General features: G+C 37.7%; 2 protein-coding genes across 2 annotated transcripts in view; one reads left to right on the plus strand and one right to left on the minus strand.

The window, feature by feature from the left end:
- LOC138144043 (filamin A-interacting protein 1-like) overlaps window positions 1-12,826 on the plus strand; it is a 269,301-nt gene extending 256,475 nt beyond the window's left edge. The window contains exon 6 of the mRNA XM_069065363.1: window positions 11,751-12,826. Within this exon, the coding sequence (XP_068921464.1) occupies window positions 11,751-11,883 (133 nt within the window). The 3' untranslated portion in view covers window positions 11,884-12,826. The remainder of the gene's footprint in view (window positions 1-11,750) is intronic.
- CMSS1 (cms1 ribosomal small subunit homolog) overlaps window positions 1-22,732 on the minus strand; it is a 442,802-nt gene that overhangs the window by 322,291 nt on the left and 97,779 nt on the right. The window lies entirely within an intron of this gene.

A 22,732-nucleotide genomic window follows, 5' to 3' on the forward strand; every position in this document is an offset into this window, starting at 1 on the left:
TTTATTTTATGCAAAGGTACTTTCAAAGAAATGCTATCTAGACACTAGATTTTTGACTGAATCTGCCAGTAGGCACATGATCTGCCGATCTTGGTCACAATTCTGGAGACAATGGGAAGAGAGTCAATTTCCCTCATAACACCTAGCTTCCCCTTTTATTTAATTAAACCTATAACTCCTACCTTAGAAAGTAACCTCTTATGATATACTGGGGCAGACACATAAAGTTGTCTCAAGTGACAAAAAAAAGGTTCTTATACTGAAACTGTAAGATCTTAAAGAGAAATTGCTATCAAATAATACATCATCTATCATGAATAGAAACTTTAACTCTAGTTTCTTTGCTAAATCAGAGGGTTTTGGCAGATCAGTGGTCCAAATATCACAAGCTTTAAGTTTAATCTGTCTCAAATCTAAATCTTGACAAAGAGTCACCCAACCATAAGCAAAGTAGCCTTGACTAAACTACATTTAGAAGACTGTATTAAGTCTACAACATCGTGTTTTAGGAAGGATAATGATGAACTAGATGGTGTCCCAAAGGGGGGAGGATAAAGATAGTGAGCAGACTTGAATTTATGCCCTATGACGTACTTTTGTTGAAGGAAATGGAGATATTTAATCATGAGAAGAATTTGAAGGGATATGATAGCTCTCTTCCAGAATTTAAAGGGCTACCCATATGGAAGAGGAATTAGATACGTCAGAATAGTTAGGAAACACTAAAAAGTCTGCTGTTCAGTCATTTCAGTTGTGTCGGACACTTCATGACCCCATCTGGGGTTTTCTCGGCAAAGAAATGGAGTAGTTTGCCATTTCCTTCTACAGATCATTTTGCAGATGAGGAAACTGAGGCAAACAGGGTTAAGTGACTTGTTGAGAGTCACACAGTTAGTAAGTGTGTGAGGCCACATTTGAGCTTAGGAAGATGAGTCTTCCTGACTCTAGGCTTGGCACTCTATCAGCTATGCCACCTACCTGCCCTGAAAGGAAAAACTTGCTAATATTCATCAAAAAATGGAATGAACTGCTTCAGAAACTAATGGTTTCCTCTTCTCGCTAACAGTCCTCAAACGAAGGTTTTTGATTACCTGCTTGTGATATAGAGGGTTTCTTGTTAAACATGGGTTGGATGGGATGGCCTCTGGAGTCTCTTCCAAATGTGAGATTCCATCTTGACTTTTTCCCCATTGATTGGGAATCCTATGCTAAAGTTAATGATGGGGGAAAAAGAGTATTAATAATACGGGAACTTTCCCAACTGAAAAACAATATGGTCTAATTAAGATCTTTTACAGAACTATGTTTATAGCTGGGACTGAAAACATGTATTTATCATTAAAAGCAAACAAAAACAACATCAATCACAATCACGGTACCAGAAATGTAAAATACTTGTCTGAAAATTGTGCAAGGAGGGCAGGGCAAGTATCCCAAAACGAACTCAGATCATGAAGTAGGAACATTTGTTTGGAAAAACATGATGCTTATCTCAATTGTTACTTTTTCTGACAAAACAAAGAATCTGATTAACTCAATTAGCTAGGGCTTGTTTTTATTACTTGAAGGCCTATTTTTCTCTTGCCAACATGAGCAGTTTTTCACTTCTAACAAATTGGTCCATTTGAATGAATCAGTTGTGTGAGGCAACTAGATCACCACTTGAAAAAAAATTTGGTGAATTTAACTTTAAGCAGGAGTCAAACTAACTGAACTTACATTTATAGATAACTTAAAATTTTAAAAACAAGATAAAAAACTTTAACACATGTTTTTTTGGTTATGGTTGTTAGAGAGTCTGGATTGTCCCACATTATGTTTTCTAGCTCAGTTCTTTTTCTTCTAAAATCTTTCAAACTTACTGACGTTTGTTATATTTCTTGCTATCTCATTAGACATTGTATTCTGTTTACTCCATTCTATTTTTCAGGAGGGGCAGTACTTGGGTAAAGTTTTCCACTTTCTGATCTAAACTACTGAGTCTCCTTTAAAATTTCTCCTTCCACACCTCTCATTTCATTTATAATTTCTTTTTTTTTTTTTACCCCCTGCTTCCTATCTTCCAGCTACTCTTGTAGTCCGTATGACCAAGGTATTGTTTTTTTTCTTCTGAGGCTTTGCTTGTTGTAGCTGTTGTGGGGCTATTCTCTTCTGGGTTTGCTAATGTGGCCTGTTTAAGGAATCAATAATCTATTTTATATTACATTCACCAGTTCAGGGGAAAATTCACCCTGAACTTCAGAGAAAATACAAAGAAAATACAAGCAGAGAAATAACGACCAATAGACAGGGATATGACTGCCTGAATCAACTATACACTTTACATAAATCCCTGGATTGAGAGAGCCTTTACCTATGAGCAGTCGGGGAGCTCTGAACATCCAGTCACTCAGAATTTCAACCAGGGAGTCAAGATCCTTCTCATAAGTGAACCTCCAAAGCAAAATACCAACCAGAGCATATATACATTTCTCAGAGCCAGAAGGCATCACAACCCTTTTGACTCAGTGCCTTATTAGAAATTAGCAAAATGTGTGAAAGCCTTCCCTAAGCAAGGTTCCCTTAAAGGGCTCCACCTGAGGTCTATTAATGCGCAGGAGGATCTTAAATCCCAGTAACATTACACCTGACTACCAGAATTCATGCTGGCTTCCCTTGAAAAATCCCTCTTTCTACTTCTTCTGGGTTCCACATTTGCCTAGTCAGAACCCTTAGTTTCTGGCGCAGTGTTGATACGGGTGGAAGAGCTTATATCTTTTTGATATTCTTTATCAGTGGCCTTTCTGTGGTTGTTTACAGACATAAACAGGGGTATATGTATGAGAGAAAGGTATCTATGACCTTTTATATTGCCATTTTAACTAGAAATCTCACTTGTATGAGGTTTGATTGAGATTGACACATATATCAATCAATCAATAAATAGTTATTAAATGCCTACTATGTGCTAGGCATGCTGGGGATATAAAAAAAAGCCCTTCCTCTCCAGGAACTTAATTCCCGTGTTATGTCATTACTGTGTATATTGATCCTCCAGAGTTTTATTTTTTTAATTTTTCATAACATATTGTTCCATAATTCATTACATTCCTCATATTTTTCATTCTGAGTTGAATAGTCATTTTTAACATGAAAAATAAGGAAGAACTGTGCTGTTCATGATGAAGGACATTTTAGGGGACAAAATGACAACTGTCTTTTAGGAGACAGTTCTCAAAGGTTAAATGACCTTAATAATTTACTTAGATTCCTAGGATATGAATTAACCTATTTAAACTTCTTAAACCTATTTATATTCTCCATATCTACAACCATTCTGGATACCAAGTTACATATGTTTACTACTCACTGTGTAAATCACAACTTCATGCTTTAAGGGCTATGTAAGCTTTAATTCTAGTGGTCTGGAATTTGGCAAACAAGTCTGCACTTACGCTATCCAGACTATCCTAAATTTCACAGACTTCATTCATATTCATTCTAAGCTTTAGTCTTTCTTCAACTAATCAACAAATATTTGTGAAGTTTCTCCTATGTGCAGGGTACTATACTAAGGATACTATACTATACTGGGGATACAAAAGGAGGCAAATGACAGTCCCTACCCTCAAGGTGTTTACAATCTAAAAAAATCCTAATTTACTTAATTTAGAAGCTGTGGTCCCTCCTCAATCAGGCTGCATGCTATTCTCTAGTCCTATGGTTTCATCCTTCAATGTATGTTGCCCAGAAAACCAGGTATGGCTGCACTATAGCTTTCCACAAGGCACTCTTGGATTGTTTTGATCGATTAGACTTTTGGGCAATGACAAGCATTTTATTAGATGTTTTGCTAGAATAGAATAATCTTATCTCTTAAAAGAAGAGTTGGTCATGATCCAAGATCTCTTACCTAGGTCAAAATTGAGTGTCTATCATTTTATTTAAGTTTTTTTATTATGAAATTGACAAACATCAAATATGAATATTTCATTATCCAAAGAAAAGGAGAGTGACTATATCACATCAAGTAGGTACAGTTTGATTTTTTTTTAATAGTACATATAAAATTTAACTTGGTAGTTCTCACACTGATCTATTTGTATCCCTTTCTGAACTTCTTCCTGAATCTCTTCTGTGTATTTTAAAAAAATTTTCACTGGAATTTTTTTTTTAATCTTTAAACAACTCCCCCTTTGATCTAAGTTTACACACATACACAGTCTTCCTGGTAATAGATAAGCAAAACAAATTCATTCATTGGCTTCATAGATCTATATCATTCTGCAAAAAGTGGAAAATGTTTCATTAATAGCCTTCTCAAGTCATGGTCGCCACACTGATCAGAGTTCTTAAGCTATTCATAGTTGTTGTCCTTCACAATGATGCATTGTATAAATTTTTCTCACTTCATTTTATAACAATGAATTTTCTTAGATTTTTGTAAATCCATCTTTTCCCTCATTCTTACTGAACAATAATATTCCATTGCATTCACATACCATAGTTATTCAGTCATGGTCAGCCCATTTTTTTTCTAGTTCTTCACTATAATAAAAGTAAGATAAATATTTTTTGTGCACGTAGATACATTCTTCCTCTCTTTGATCTCTTTGGGGAATAAGCTTAGTAGTGATAGTACTGAGTCAAGGGGAACTTTGGAACTCGCTAAAGACTAAGAGAAGCATAGTTACAAACTGCTTTGCAGAATGGTAGGACTACTTCATGACACCACAACAGTGTTCTGGACTGCCTGTTATCCTATGGCTCCTCTGACAACTGTCATTATCCCTTTGTGTCTCCTTTACCAATCTGATGGACGTGAGAAGGAACTTCAGATTTTTTTTTAAACTTGAATTTCTCTTATTATTAGTGATTTGGAGAATCTTTTACATGGTTGCTTATAGTTTGCCTTTCTTGTTTTGAGAACAATTCCCTATTTATATTGGATATCAGACTTTGATTAAATAAATTTGCTGCAAAGTTGTTTTTTCCCCCAGTTAACAGAGTCCATCATTTAATAAAACAATTTGGATTTTTCCCTTTAAAAGTACTAACTCACACCTGATATTTAGGTGATGTAATAGGTCATTGAACTTGTAATCAAGAAGAAATTCAAATGGAGTCTCAAACTCTTGCCCAGTTGTGTGATCCTGGAAAGTCCCTTAACCTGTCTGCTTCAGTCTCCTCATCTGTAAAATGTACGTAATAATAGCACCTACTTCCCAGAGTTATTGTGAGAAACACATTATGTGTATGTATGTATGTAAGTATGTATGTATGTATGTGTGTATATACAAAGTTTTTATATCTTTGCAAAATTTAAGGTGCTATAATTATTATAGCATCTTTTATCTCTTGTGTTTCTGCCCATTTATTAGTTGTACAGAATCTTTGTCTAGTTAAATTAGCTAGAAGGGACCTTTGGAAGCCATTTGAACCCAACTTACTCATTTGTGTCCAATCAACTCGTTTCTGAGATGAGGAAACTGAGGGTCAGAGAATTTAAGAGCCTTGCTTGCAGCTAGGTGGCACAGTGGATAGAACATCGGGCCTAAGTATAAAGACACTTTGTAGCTGTGTGACCCTGGGCAAGTTATATAATTTTTGCTTGTCTCAGTGCCCTCATCTGTAAAATGGGGACAGTAATAGCACCTATCTCCCAGGGTTGTTGTAAGCATCAAATAAGATATTTGTAAAGTCCTTAGAACAATGCCAACCACATAGTAAGTGCTATATGAATGTCAACTATTGTTGTTGCTTAAGGTTCCTCTGGTTATAAGCAGGAATGCCAGGAAAACCCTAGTCCTCTGAATTCACGTGTAGGGCTCTGTCCACTTCACCGCTCTGCCCCCTTAAGCTTTACATTTAAATACCCAAAAGGTGTTACTTGTAATGGACACAGCTAGAAATTTCCCCATCTATGCTTTCTCCAGGTTCTGATGAAGAAATAATCATGAAACTTCACTTATGAGCAAGAATCCTGAGGGTTGGGGAGAGGTGGCCAAATGTCAGTTCAATAAATATTTATTGAATATATTTGTTATCCCCCTGGGTGCTATGTAGAATAGAAACTGTCAGAAATGGATCTCAATGGAGTCTATCCTCCAAGATCACTGGAAAGATTAAGAAGTATAGTTCTTTGCACCTTGCACATGGTTGGTATTTAACAACATTTACTGAATTTTGATAATTAACAATTTGATAGAATTAACAATAAAGGGATATTATACTAAAAAATTTTCTCATACAAATGAATAAAGCTATCTCTGTAAATGATATATTGGTCTATGAGATCAGAGAGAGAAATACTAATATAAGTAATTTGGTTCTGGGGATAAATTGGGGGCCAGACACAGTCATAATTGCATAAGACTTCACAAAGTTAAAAAAACCAAAGTAACCTTTTAAGAGAATCAAGTCCGGGTGAGATTACAGCTAAGCATTTTACTAGGATTCCTAGTCTACTTATCAACAAGATAAAGCAGAGAGTACACCTTATCCATTGAGCACATCTCATCCAGACCTTAACAAAGGAAAACCCACTTGGCTGGGTGTAGAGTTACACAAATTGTTTATATAAAGAGTAGAAGTTTTGTTTGACTATTTAACTTTAAAGTGCATACTGTAGAGATTCAAGCAATGTAAACTGTGTATTATCATTGTCAGTGTAAATTACAGGCCTTGATTTGCAGTAATCCTTCCCCAAAGAGTGTCTGGCAAATAGCCAGGCAAGAGGACATAATTTAAAACACTCAATAAGTTTCTTTCTGAAGCATTTTGTTTAGTGTCTAATAGTTTCTCTAGGGACAAGAAAATTACAAAAGCGCATTGTTTTGACATGAGCTAAAATGAGTCATCTCTCGTCATTACATTTTCGGGGATTTGGCATTAATCTTCTGAGACAACAAAGTATAAACACTTGAAATAAAATATCAATTCTCTTAAAACAGTTTTGTAAAGTCATGCTACTCTTTCCATTGTAGCACCAAGCTTGAATCGCTAAATTAAGGCAACATCCTTTACCTATTTATGCCCATTTTGTTTGTTATTTTTTTCCTCCAAATTTTATTTTTTGATGCAGAGTTTTTCCATTATGACTAACATTTTATAAGCCCAGTATCTAAGCGGCTGTGTTCCGGTAAATGTTTAACAACCAGTTCTCTGGTGGGGAAAATGCCCACACCACACACTTTTAAGTTTAATGTTCATTATTAAAGATGTTCCATCACTTTGTTTAGTCTAGATAATCACAAAACAATAAATCAAGCTCTAATTTGTAGCATACTTATCTTAATTCTTTTTTATCCATGGAAAATGGGATTATCTGGCATTAGAAGTACATGGATTTCAGGGCTGCTAAGTGGCATGGTGGAAAGGGTACCTGTCCTGGATTAGGGAGGACCTGAGTTCAAATTCAGCCTTGGACACTTACTAGCTGTATGATTCTGGGCAAGTCACTTAACCTTGACTGCCTCCTCCTGCAGAAAATTAAATATGTTTTAAAAAAAAATATTTAAAAAAATATACATAGCAGCTTTTGTCACAATAGCAAAAAACCATCACCACCACCAAACAAACAAATCTAGAAACAAACCTCTATGGAAGGTCTTCCCTCCAAAGAACACTGACAATTCTTCTAGAATTTATACAGTCTTTCAATTCTGTCATAAGAAATGACAAATACGACGCAAAAGAATGAAGAAAGCAGAAGCAGAGTAACATACACACAAGCAAAGAATCTCAGGCTTGGAAGTAACCTAGGAGGTCATTTAATTTAAAACACATTGAAACAGAAATACCCTATTCAATATTCACAAAGAGAAATAATTCAGTTTTTGCTCCTGAATATTTCTTTTTTTTTCCAAATGTTTTATTAACTTCTGATTTAAAGCATTCATTTTCACCAGATTTTGAGTTACAAATTTTCTACCCGTTTTTCCCCTACCCAGCGCCCCAAAAATAGCAGTTCCACAGGATATCCCCTCCTCCAATCTGCTCTCTCCCACAGTTTCTCCCATACCCCTTTCGACTTTTCCAGTGGATCTCTATGCCCCAGTGCCTGTATATCTTATTTCCCAATCACATGTAAGATAGTATTAATAATAGTGTGTGTGTGTATATATATATATATATATATATATGTATTTTTGAATATTTGATTTTAAAACTTTGGATTCCAGATCCATTCCCTTCCTCCCTTGTCAACCACCCTTACTGGGAAGATAAGCAGTTCAGTATAGGTTGTACATGAGTACCTAATGCAAAACAATAACATAGTAGATATATGTAAAAGACTGACTATATTTCCCTCCCTCCTATCCCACCTCCCACTTGTTCTATTCTCTACTTTGATCCCATCCCTTTTCAAAAGTGGGTGCTTCCAACTTCCCTCCACCCCAGCCTGCTCTCCCTTCCATCATCCCTCCTCTCATCCCCTTCCCCCCTACTCTCCTGGAGGGTGAGATACCCTATTTAGTGTGTATTTCATTCCCTCCTCAAGCCAAATTCAATGGGAATAAGGTTGACCCATTCCCTTTTGCCTTCCTATTCTTTCCCTCCATTGTAACCATTTTCCCTTGCCTCTTCTATATGAGATAGTTTACCCCATTCTGTCTCTCCCCATTTCCTCTCATTATATTCCTCTCTCACCTCTTAATTTCACCTTTTAAGTATCATCCCTTTCTGTTAAATTGGTCCTGTGCCCTCTATCTATGTATACCTGTAAATATAGATACACACATTCACATATGTATTTATATGCCAGTATACCCATATATATATATATATATGTATATATATATATATATATATATTTCTATTTCCTTCAACTACTGAGAAAAGTTTCATAAGTTACAATGATTGTTTTTCCATATATGAATGTTAATAGTTCTACTTGGATAAGTTCCTTATGATTTTTTTTTACCTTATCTATTTACCTTCTCATGCTTCTCTTGCTTCTTGTATCTGAATGTCAAATTTTCTGTTCAACTCTGGTTTTTTCAGCAAGAATGCTTGAAAGTCCTCTATTCCACTGAATTACCATATTTTCCCCTGAAACATGATACTCAGTTTTGCTGGGTAGGTGACTCTTGGGTTTAATCCCAGCTCCTTTGACCCCTGGAATATCATATTCCAAGCCCTTCGATCCCTCAGTGTAGAAGCTGCCAGATCCTGGGTTATACTGATTGTGTTTCAACAATATTCAAATTGTTTCTTCCTGGCTGCTTGGAATATTCTCTCCTTAATCTGGGAATTCTGGAACCTGGCTATAATATTCCTAGGAGATTTCTTTTGGGGATCTTTTTCAGGAGGTGATCGGTGGATTCTTTCAACCTCTATTTTGCCTTCTGGTTCTAAAACATCAGGGCAGTTTTCTTTGAGAACTTCCTTCAGGATGATTTCTAGGTTCTTACTTTGATCATGGCTTTCAGGTAGTCCAATAATTATTAAATTATCTCTCCTGGATCTATTTTCCAGGTCAGTGGTTTTTCCCATGAGATATTTCACTTTGCCTTCTATTCTTTCATTTGTTTGGATCTGTTTAACAGCATCTTGAGTTCTCATAAAGTCATTAGCTTCCATTTGCTCCAATCTAATTCTGAAGCAATCATTCTCCTCAGTGAGCTTTTGAGATTCTTTTTCCATCTGGCAAATTTGGCTTTTTAAGGCATTCTTCTCCTCATTGCCTTTTTGAGCCTCTTTTGCCATTTGAGTTAGTCTATTTTTAAGGTGTTATTTTCCTCAGTCAGGCTGTTGACTCTCATTTCGTAATTTTCTTGCATTGTGCTCATTTCTCTTCTCAATTTTTCCTCCACTTCTCTTATCTGCTTCTTAAGGTCCTCTATGGCCTATAACCAGCTTCTATTTTCCTTTGAAGCTTTTGGTGCAGGAGTTCTGACTTCACTGTCTTCCTCCTGTTCCATGCTTTGCTCCTTTTTGTCCCCAAAATAGGAGTCTAATGTTGGAATCTTCTGTCTGATTTGTTTCCTTTGCCTGGTCATGTCACCCCTCAGTCACTTGACCCCTGCACCCCAGTAGAACTCTGCCACCAGACAGGAGAGATTTGTCCCAAATGCTGGGGTTTTCTCAGCTGCCGGAGGTATTACATGGGTGCCCTCTCTGAGGTCTCCACATGCTCTGGCAAGCTGGACACACACCCCAGGACCTCCACCCTAGATTGCAATCCAGATCCAAGAAGGTTAAAGCAAGAGCAATGACCCCTCATCCTGGTGCTTGGTCCCCCTACACTCTGCAGGCCAGGAGCTGAAGCTGCCACGTGGTGCTGGCGTCTCAGCGGCTTCAAACCCGGTGGGCAAAAGTCACACACTCCCACTTACTGGGTCCCAATGTCCGGACTGCACTGACCTCTCACTTTGTCCTTCACATCTATATGTTGATAAATCAGGAAACAGCCACAGCTGCTGCTGATCTGGAGTCCCTCTGGCCAGCGGCTGGTCAGGCCCACCCTGGGGCTAAAGCCTTGGGGTGGGGCTGAGCTTGGCTCCCAGAGAGCAGTGTTGGATTCCTGCCAGCCTGCCAGGCTGTCCTCAGCAGGAGGTTAGCTTCTTTGTGTCATTTGTGGGTTCTGAAGCTCCAAAGTTTGTTCAGAGTCCCCTTTTAACATGGATTGGGGAAGGTGGAAGGGGAAGCTGGAGCCACGGAGAGGTTCTGCTTCTACTCCGCCGTCTTGACTCTGCCCCAGCTCCTGAATATTTCTAATGAAGAAGGGGAGCCCACTATTTTCCAAGTGAGCCTCTTTTTTTTTTTTTTTGCCTTTTGGAGGGCAATTGGGGTTAAGTAACTTGCCCAAGGTTACACGCTAGTATTTTTGTGTGGGTGTTAAGTGTCTCAGGCCAGAACCGAACTTGGGTCCTCCTGACTCCAGGGCTGGTGCTTTACTCACTGCGCCACCTAGCCATCCCTAAGTGAGCCTCTTTTTGATAGCTCTACTTGCTGACCTAAAAGTAATTCTCTTTCATCCACTAATTATAGTTCTACCCTTGAAGCCAGTGCCTTTTCTTCATGACAATCCTTCAAATAACGGAAAGCTATGATCATATCATCCACCATCTTCTCTTCTTCAAAGTCAACTTCTTCAGTTCTTCCAACTGATTCTCACATAGCATGCACTCCTGCCCTCTTTACCACCCAGAATGCCCTCTGTTGGATGCACTCTAGCTTGTAAATGTCCTTCCATAGCAGACAAAACTGAACATTATTCTTGATGGGGTCTGACCAGAGCAGAATACAGAAATTACCACCTTTCTCACTGTGGATACTATGCTATGATTCATAATGCCACCAGAGATCACACTGACTTCTTCTATCATGTCAAACTACTGATTGACTTTGAGCATGTAGTCTATAAAAACACCCAAATTTTTCTCATAGGAACTATTATCTAGCCACACCTCCCCACTTAATATTTGTGAAGTATTTTCTTTAATTTACATTTATCTCTAATAAATTTTTGTTGTTCAGTAATTTTTTCAGTTGTGTCCGACTCTTCATGACCCCATTTGGGATTTTCTTTGCCCAGGGTCACACAGCTAGTAAGTGGCTGAGGCCAGATTTGAACTCAGAAATGAGAGTCTTCCTGCCTCTAGGCCTGACACTCCATTGTGCCAACTACCTGCCTACCACTAATAAATAAATTTACATTAATTTGACATTTATCACTAATGAACTTTGTAATCATCTCAATGTTCTTGCCAGGAGAATTTTTATTGGAACCTGACTCAGCAAACATGCTAATTAATCTTTTCCAGATTCCTGTCATCTGCAAATTTGATTAGCATGTCAACTACACCTTCATCTAAGTCACTGCATGAAATGGTAGAGTGCACAAGAGCCAAGGAGAGATCTCTAAGGCACTCTACTACAAATGGTTCTTCAAGCTGAAATCCAGCCTTTAATGGCCGACTGTTCTTCCGGTCTTGTCATTCAGCCTGTTCCAAGTCTACCTGCCTGCACCGTCATCCAACCCTCACCTCTCTCCTATCCACATGGGAACTAGGAGAGAATGTGTCAACTGCTTTGCCGAAATCTAGTATACCTTTTCTTGATCTACAGCATGATACTGAAAGTCATAGTCTAGTAACCATACCCAGAAAGGAAATGAGGTTAGCCCAGCATAACTTGTTCTTAAGTAAGCAATTATGGTACATAGTGATTGCCACTCTTTTATAAATGCTCACAGCCATTTCTTTAATGATACATTTCAAAATTCTGCTAGAAATAATATTCTATCCACTACTTTTTGGTGTATTTAAGGATCTCAAGTCAACAAATACACAAAAACCCTTCATTCCCACTTTCTGTTGCCCAATTTAATCTATATGGACTATTGGTAGGCTCAATCAACCAACAAGTATTTTTAAGCATATATTATTTACCAGGTGCTGTGCACACAAACACGAAGAATGAAACAACCCCCACGCATAAGCTTATATTATAATGAGGGAGATAAGTATATATAAAATATGTATAGCAAAATATAAATTAACAAATACACACAAACATAGGAATATGTGTGTACCAAACGACCTAGTATTTAGCTACAAATAAACATTTATATGTAAGTCTCTATGTGTATATATAAATATCTATATGTAGCTAAACACTACGTAGGCAGCTAGGTGGCACAGTGGACAGAGCACCAGGTCTGGAGTCAGGAAGATGAGTATTCCTGAGTTCAAATCTGGCCTCAGACACTTACTAGCTGTGTGACCCTGGGCAAGTCCCTTAATTCTGTCTGTCTCAGTTTCCTCATCTGTAGAATGAACAGGAAAAGGAAATGGCAAATGACTCCAATATCTTTGCCAAGAAAACCCCAAGTAGGGTCATGGAAGACAAAAATGAAAAACAACTCAGCAACAATAAGAAGTACTAGGAAGAGTTTGGGAGAGAAATCATTAGCAGTTGGATGAATCGGGAAAAGACATCTTGCAGAAGATGGTATATGAACTGCACCTTACTGGAAAAGAAAAACTCTAAGAGGGGGAGTGGAGGAGGAAATGTATTCCAGGCCTGAGGGATGACCAGGGCAGAGGCAAGAAAATAGAAGATGAGGTGTCATGTCTGAAGAACCAAGGCACAGTGATGAGGAAAAGAGCCTTAACCTAATGGCTGAAATAAGATTGCACAACTAGGCTGCCCATACCTCAGCAGCAGCCGTGACTGAGCCCTGAAGTGAATGCAGAGTTTCAAAGCTATGGTGGTTGGAAACATAACCCTAACACAGAATAACACCACCAGCACACATGCACAAAGTGCTTTAATGTTTTGAAAAGCATTCATATCTGCTATATTATTTTAATATAATTATTATATAATATATTATATTATACTCAAGACAGGGACTGTCATCATTGTATAAATGAGAAAACTGAGGCACACAATTAGATCGTCACAAATTAGGTGCTGGAAACCAGTTTTCCTGACTCCAAATCCAATGCCATAGATCTTGGCCTTAGACACTTAAATCTTTAAAACAAACAAACAAAACCCAGGATACTCAGAAATCTGCTGCTTGCTTCCAAAACAGGATTATGTGCCCTAAAAATTGTGGGATACCATATCCTTATCAGAGACTTTATAAAGAAGGGTGAGAGGTCAACCATAATGGAATAACAATTGTAACTTCCCCCCTCCCCATCTTTCTGCAAGAGTTACTAGCACTGAATATTTCTGGAAACACCAATTTCATCTCTTTTCTGTACTGTATCAGTCAATAAGCATTTATCGAGGGCCTTTTATGCTAGGCATGGTGCTAATCCATGTGATAAAAGCTTATCAAAAATACTTTACTATAAGCCACACAAGGAATTAAGTGTCTTCATAAAGTGAACACTTTTTCCCTCCCACCAAAAAATAAAAAACGCTTCTATGTATTATTCCTTGGATGCCCCCGTAAAGAATCACAAGAACCTCTACATTTTAGGACCCAGCTTAGCACTAGACCTGGAATACCTACAAGGTATGGAATGTCTATGGACCAAAATGAGACCCATTCTCTACTCCAGGTTCCCCAAAATTCTGATCTGGGCAAAAAACAGCTATGAGGTGCCCTAAGGCAATTCTGAAATGTATCTTGTCTAACCAGAGTAACTAGAAACACTTTGGCCGGCATCTAAATAACCTTTGGCATCTCTGCTTTTTCAGGGGGTCACCTCCACCCCTCTCCAGACCAATCATCAAACCTAATGGTCTTTCCTTAGTTTCCATCCTCTTTGACAACTATATGGCATTTGACATTGTTCGCCACCCATGTGCTTTAATACCTTTTGAATCTACAATAGACTTATCTACCTAGGGCTTAGAGCTAGACAGAACTTCAGAGATCAGCTAGGTCAGTTCTCTCAGCTTACAAATGAAGATTCTGAAAAGTAAAATGACATAATATAACTCTAAAGACTCTGTAAAATAACATGACCTAACAGTCAAAAATCGAGAGAGAGCCTAGATTTAATGCCAAGCCTTCTGACTCACCTTGTCTTTCCTGACATCACAGTTTTCCATTCCTTATCTCTCTAACCTCCTACTTCTTGGTCTCCTTTATGGGCTACTCTTACTCCTCCTCCCTACTTAGCACAGGTGTTCACCAAGGTGCCCCCATCTTTCCTCTCTCTAAATGCTCTCCTTTGATGATCTCATCTGCTCCCAAGGCTTCAACTATCAGTTAAAAAGAGATGATGCCCAAGTCTTCACCTCCATCTCTAAACTATCTCTGTGGACCTCCAGGCCATCACTTCTGATAACAGGGTAGTTCCATCTGGTTTCATCCAAAGCCCCTCAAACTCAGCATGCCTAAAATCAAACTCATTTATTTTCTCTCCAAATCCTACACTTTCTCCTCTGGCATTTGTTCCTTGTTCATCTGGCAAGGCTGCCACCATTCTCCCAGGTATTCATGTTTGAGAACTTGGAGGTACCTTTGACTCTTTTCTCTCTCCTTCACCCAAAGAGTCACTAAGTTCTATTGATTCCATTTCCTCAATGTCTCTTCTATCCATTCCCTCCCTTCTCATTCCCACTTTGTACGCACTAGTGCAAGACTTTCCTACTTTTCACCTAAATTCTATCCAGTCTTCTAAAAGGTTTCCCTGATTCTACTCTCTTTTCCCTGGAATCTACTCGAAGCCTGTCTGACAGGACATCTTGATGCACACCTTAGAATCAGGTCCCTTTAGTGCTGCAAACCATTCAATGGTCTCCAACCTTTACCAAGTAAATATCTGTTTCTTTATGCTTGGTATTCAAGACCCTATACAGTCTTGATGCTCCAACCAACCTTCTCAACTCCATGTAACACAAAGGAAATATATTGGGAGATGATTATGAAAATACTTTTTTTTAAGTTCAAAAAATGCAAATAACAAAAGTATGTTCTTAACTCCAGGTTGAGAACCCTTGGTCTATATCTGGGTGTATATTTTTCTTTTCAAAGGGAATATATTTTAGGAACACAACTTAATTCTAATCCAGAAAGTGGAATGCAAGCTTTTTTTAGGGAAAGGACTACTACTCTTTTGTATCCCCACAAAACACTTAGAATAAGGTCTTGCACATAGTACTTAATATTTCAGATACTCAACACCAGAAAGGTGTGAAATCAAAACTCAAAGCCGGGCTCACTCCTTTTCCAGGGGTACTCCTATCCTCCTGGAGCAAAACAAGGAGCTATTAGAGTAAGCACTAGGGCATTTGACAGCATTAATATACCACATATGTCAAGTAAATATATTTACACTTACTTGAGCAGAGCTTGTAGAATCTATAATAGTACTGCAACAAATATATATATGTATATATATATATATAACTAAGCATTTTACAAAGAACATATCATCTATCTATATATAGATGTAGATATATAGATATATCTAGGGAGGTATTTTATAAGGAAGGGATTAAGCGTTTATATAGCACCAACTATGTGCCAATCACTGTGCTAAGTGCTTTAAAACATCATCTCATGATCCTCATAACAAATAAGACTGTTATTATCCTCATTTTACAACTGAGGAAACTGAGTCAAAAAGAGGTTATGTGACTTTCCCAGGATCGCACAGCTAATAAGTGTATGAGGTTAAATTTGAACTGAAGTCTTCCTGACAACAGGCCCAGCTCTCTGTCCATTTTGCCACTTACTTGCCTCAGAGGCAACATGGTGAGTGGAAAGAGTTTTATACTGGAAGCGAAGAGATATAAGACAGACTTAAGTGACTGTGAGAAAACAAACAATGCTCACAGAGCAAATCACCAAAAACACAATGTTTTTACAGATATGAATCTTTTCTTACTGTAACTTTGTAACAAAGTACTTTACATGGTCTAGGGAAAATATTTACTTTTAATAGCATATGCATAATTCTACTATTATCTTTGGACATGTCAACTTTCCCTTTCCCTTTGGTGTATTATTAATGGCAGTCAATACGTATTAATTAAGCTCCTTCTATTTGCCAGGCACTGTACCAAGTGCTAGGGAGAGAGATAAATGTAAGCCATGGTCCCTGCTCCCTGGACCTTACAGTCTAACACAGGGAAGAAAACAAGCAAAGAATCTTTTACAGACAAACTATATATAGGACAGAACTGAAATGATCAAGAGAGGGTGGGGTTAGAATTAAGTGAGATCAACAAAGACTTCATAGAGAATGCAGAGTTTTAGCTGGGGAAGCAAAGAAGCAGAGATGAGGAAGGGAAACATTCCAAATATTTGAGGAACACTCAGTGAAAATACCCAGAGAGAGGAAATGGAGTCTTAGTCAAGGAATCACAAAGACATCAGCATCACTGGATCCCAAAGTATGTGGTTCCAGCAGGGGGGAGGTGAAGGTGTAATGTGTAGGCTGGAAAGGCTGATGACAGGGGAGAGGAGAGGTGGGTTACGAAGAGCTTTGAAGGTCAAACGGAAGAGTTTATATTTGATCCTAATGTAACATCCATGGGGGCAGAGGGGAAGAGAGATCTACAATGACCAGAAATGAGAAAAAAATTTACAAAATAAAATATTTCCATCTCAGAAGTTTGTTTTTATAAACTGTAACAGTTTCTATGGAAGTTGACTGGATTCTAAGTGTCAGAGGCTATGTGGATGCTTATTTCTTCTGAAATCAAGTCCAGTATTTTCCCACTATATACACCACACTAAACTCTCATTAAAGGATTTTTTTTTCAATAGTCAGCTCTTGTTTATAACACTCGCAGATAAGGAACAAATGTATGTAAATAAAATCTATAAATAATAAGAAACTTCATCTGAGACAACTATCTGTCAGAATTTCAGAACTGTGATAAAGTAAGCAAAGTAAACACTTTGAATTTTAGGGTTTCAGGATTTCTCTAAATCCTTTACAATTTGACCTGTCCTTCCTCATCAAGTTCAATACAAAATGGGAAAGGTGGCAAGAACTATGGAGTAAACAGAAAATTAATTCAATCCCTTGATGAGTCTTCTAGTTTTCTAGAAATGCCCATCCATTCTTTTAACCCAGAAATGTTTTTGCCACATACTTCATCCTATCTTCCATGTCCATCATCCATTTATTGATTCAACAAACATATCAAGTGCCTACTATGTGTTAGCAACTAATGGTTGCAAACATAAACTAGACACAGTCCTTGTCCTTGGGGTGTTTATAATATGGTAGAGGGCATACGAAACTTACCCAGAACTAAAAAAGATAGAGGTATGAACAAAATGCTAGCAGAGTTAAGAGGAGGAAGAAATTATTTCTGGCTGAGGCTCATGAAAGAATTATCATTCTAGAAAAAAATATAGAATTAATAATATACAAGTAAAGGGGCAACTTGGTGGTATAGTGAATAGAGCTCTGGGCCAGGAATCAGGAAGACTCATCTGTCTGAGTTCAAATCTGGCCTTACTAGCTGTGTGATGCTGGGCAAGTCATTTAATCCTTTTTGCCTCAGTTTCCTCATGTGTAAAATGAACTAGAGAAGAAAATAACAAATCACTCCAGTATCTTTGCCAAGAAAACCCAAAATAGGGTCATGAAGAGTCGGATATGACTGGACCAACCCAACAACAACAAAAACCAAGAGAGGCAGAAAAACTTTAGGCATGAAGAGCAAATACAGTTCCCCTAGAACAAGGAGTGTATGTAATGAGAAAGTTGAAAAGTCAGGGTCACAGATAGAGACTTGGGACTCTGGAGACTATCTCATTCAGGCATTCTTAACTTGGGATCTGTGGAGAGATTTCAGGAGGTCGCTGAATTTGGATGGGAAAAAAATAAATTTATACTGTTATTTTCACTAACCTCTAAATGAAATTTAGCATTTCCTTCAATTACTTAAAAAGAGGAACCACAGGCTTCCCCAGACTCCCAAAGGAATCTGTGACACAAAAATGCCAAGAATTTCTAAGAGTTCAACTCTCTTTAATTTGAGGAAATTGAGGCCCATGGAAGTGAATTAACTTACCCAATGTCACAAAAGCAGTAAGCATCAGAAGTGAGATCAGAACCAGTGACCTCTGACTGTAAAACGGGGCTCCTTCCACCATACAATGCAATCTCTTTTAGATTATAAAAAGCCTCTAATGTCAGACAAATGAGCTTAGATTTTATTTGGTATGGGAGCTTTGAGCAGAGGATGAATGCTTTTGGAAATCTACTATGGTAACAGCATTGGAAATGGGTTAGAATAAAAAGAAACTTGGGACGGCTAGGTGGCACAATGAATAGGGCACCAGCCCTGGAGTCAGGAGGACCTGAATTTAAATCCGGCCATAGAAACTTAAACACAAACCTAGCCTTGTGACCTAGGGCAAGTCACTTAACCCGAATTGCCCTACCTTCCCCCCTCCAAAAAGCACACACACACACAAAAAAAGAAAAGAAACTGGAAGCAGGAAGACTGGCCAAAAGGCTATTTGGATAGTCCAAGCAAGAGGTAATGAGGCTCTGAAATTATGGTGGTAACAAGAAGAAAAGAAGGGTAGAGGTGGATGAAGAAAGGGATGGCCCTAAGGTTTCAAAAGCCAGGCTGGTTTGGAGAATGTTGTTCTCCTTAAAATATAGAAGTCAGAAAGAGGAAGTCATCTAGGAAAGAATACAAAGTAAGCCACTCCCATGCTCTCCCATAAATTATACTGCTCATTCTTAACACAAGTTATATAGTATTTGGGGAATGTAGATTGTATAGGGTCTGATGGAGTGACTAATGAGCTTTTTGACCCTTGCTCAAAATTCAAGAAGCTAACCCTGATTCCAAAAACAGCACAGAAAAGGCTAAGTAAAGTGTTTAAGGCCAAACATTTGGCTGTTTCCAGTATTTTCATTGCCAATCCTAAACCACATACAGTTTGCCATGTCTAAGGTCTCTTCAGTTCTAAATCTAATTTAACATCCTATATTTTATAGAATCTTGGAATTGTTAAATTCCAATCACTTTCATTTTGAGATGGGAAAACTGAAACCCAGAGAAATTAAGTGATCTCCCAAAGGGTCCCAAGGAGAGTAAGAAGAACCAGGATTCAAATCCCTCTTTTGGATATCAAAGACTATTCTTTTTCTACTCTACTATGCCCCATCTGCTCATCCGTGGACACAGCTGATGTGATGAAAGTCTTATCTCTAAACTGTAAAGCAAAATGTCAGCTATTACTGCATGTGAACTTTAAGACAGATTACAATGAACAATAATAGCATCTTTTTTACAATGCTTTAAATTTTAAAATGCACTTTTTAAATATATCATTTCATTTGAGATTCTATGAACATAATACTCCATCTTCTCACTATAGGAATATTCTCAGGCTGTCCCCCTTTCCCTGGAATGTTCTCCCCGCCTCATCTGCATACTGGCTTCCTTTTAATCCCAATTAAAATCCCATCTTTCACAGGAAGCCTTTCTCAACCCTATTAAATCTGGAATATCCCCTCTGTTAATTATTTCCTACTTATCCTGTATGTAACTTGTTTGTATATATCTTTTTACATGTTGTCTCCCACACTAGAACATGAGTTCTCTAAAGGCAAAGACTGCCTTTGGCCTCTTTTTGTATCCCCAGCATTTATCATAGTGATGGCCTGTATTAGGTGCTTAATAAATGTTTATTGACTGAAATACAGTATTTCCCTATTAATCATTGACTATATGCATGTTTCCCCGATAATAAGACCTATCCCGAAAATAAGCCCTCCCCTTACTGTGTAAGATTCCTCTAAAATAAGCCCTCCCCCAAAAATAAGCCCTATTGAGATTGCTACTGTATTGAAGGTGATCCCCTGCGCTACACGCTACATTACGGTACCCTCTGTATACACTGTTCCCCCCCCCCCCCGTGAAACGCACGCCACACTCCGAGCTGCATCCTATCAGAGCTGCAGCAGTGAGCGCGTCATCCTGTTCTTCCCCAGTGATTTGCTTATTGAATAAAGGTACATTTTTTTGTTCACATTTACCTGTTTATTAAAATTGCTGTCAATGTTCATTAAAATAAGCCCTCCCCTGAAAATAAGACCTCTGGTGTTTTTCTGTCCAAAAAAATTAATAAGACAGTGTCTTATTATCGGGGAAACACGGTACATACTGGATATTTTTGGATATTGGAGAAAGTGATATAAAGTTAAAAGCAGACACAGTCCCAGACATGATTTTATATGATATGTCAAAATTAGTACCCTAACTCATAATACCACTTGCTTCAATTTTATATAACAGTCATCATGGTTTGCAGGTGATTTTACTATCTTTGTAAGCTCTGTCTTGGCAAGTCCTACCAAAATGGAAATATTCTGATTACAGGCCAGGTGACAGCCTATATAACAAAGCTAACTAAGTCTGTGGAGGCGCATCACCAGAGCAGTGGCCACCTGGACTGATTCACATCCAAAAACTAGATGGGGTTTTTTTTTTTGGCCACTGCAAATTATGGAGAACAATATCTACTAAGGCTTGGAAATATGGTCAATGACTTTGGTTAAGGAGAGACCCACCTGATAAAATCAAGACTCTTAAGAAGAAATAAATAAGTAGAAGAATCTTAAGCAGTAAGCACAGAGAATTCTGAGTCATTAAATCTCACAGTTATTGTGAGCAGAACAAAAATTTGTATTCTATAAATTTGTTATTATTGTTGTTAATAATTATACCTACAAACAGGCATATATATATATATTTATGCATATGGATGTATACACACACATACATATTTTTAGTAATGATTTCTTGGATTAACATCAAGATTTTAAAAATAAAACTTGAGATGTACTTTGTTTAAGAGAGGTTATTAAAATTTATTTCACAGAATTCCTAAAATTCTGAAATATCTTTCTTTGAGAAAGCTAAGGGGTACACGGGATAGAACACTGGGCCTGGAGAGTTTAAATCTAGCCCTGGTCTAGGCAAGTCACTTACCCCTATCTGTCTCAGTTTCTCCAACTGTAAAATAGAATAATAATAACACCTATCACTTATTTGAGATATTTGTAAAGCATTTAACACAGTATCTGGGCACACAGTAGGTACTTGGTAAATGCTTGGTTGCTTCCTTCCTTAAACTCTTTTTCTCTGATGGAGTAATTAGGCCACAGTTCAGTATTAGCAACATAAAATGATTCTCCCATTTGTTCATTTTAAAGAAATATGATCAAGACAGATAAACTGCATTGAGGAGACCACAGATTTACTGGCACAGTAGAGTACAATTAAAGTACAGAAAAGGCTATCGGTGTGAGAAAATTACAGTTTGACAAGGAAGGATTAAAAAAACAACAAGGGCAAAAGGAAATCTTTCTCACTGGCTTGTTAAAAAAAATATTATCCTTATTTGTTCAAATGTATTTTGTCAAAAAGTAGATCACAAAATTATCAATGTTTCCTTTTTAGATACTTTGGAACTTCAAATGATTGTACAAAGGATAGTGATTATGGATAAAGGATAGCTACAGAATAAAACCCACTGTCCCATAGAGTTACTCACATGCATTTAAATTCAGCATAGTGATTTGGGATCTATCCACTAATCTCAATTAACTTAGTATTTTTTTAGGTTAGACTTTTTCTAAATCAACAAGGTTTTCTCTTTGTTAACCCAACCTCACCTTTTCTTTTTTGTACCCCCTTTCCCTAAAACCTTTATATGTAATTGTGACATGAAAGTGACTTCCATTCAACAATAGACATGGAAAAGCTGGAAAAAATGTTTACTATACATAGAAAAATTACATTGATGCACTAGGAAGGTTTCTTTAAATAAAACAACCCCTCTATAGTTAAGAGTAGCAATTATGTGGCTAACATTAGGGCAACAAATTTCCCCTTGCCTTCCTATTGCCATATGCCTGTCATTTTTTCCCCTATAGTTTCCATTCACTGTTTCAAACATATGTTGCCACTTATTTGCCAGGAAAGGAATCTCTGAACTACCCCCTATATGTATGATGAAATAGCAGACTGAATGGAGCCAGGGAGAACACCATGAGCAGCTATTCACACTTCTGTTTTCTCTTAACTTCCTTTTCTCTAAAGTTTATTCCTCATATGCAAGGAAGGATGTGTAACCATAAAGACATCCATGACTCATGCTTTGGAATAGAGCATTTTAACAAGATGCTGCAGAGGCCCACCGTTCCCCATCTTCCATCCACCACCATTTCACCAAAAGGCCACCTTTACAAGTGTCTTTGAATATTTATTTCCAGGTGGAAGATTCCTCCATAAACCTCTCACCAAAGCATCCACATTCTTTTCTTGCAAACTCACCGCTGCAGTTTAA

Source organism: Petaurus breviceps, unplaced genomic scaffold (genome assembly GCF_028583685.1).
Source record: "Petaurus breviceps papuanus isolate PSGF00001 unplaced genomic scaffold, PetGlider_PUasm1.0 90683, whole genome shotgun sequence".
Classification (NCBI taxonomy): Eukaryota; Metazoa; Chordata; class Mammalia; order Diprotodontia; family Petauridae; genus Petaurus; species Petaurus breviceps.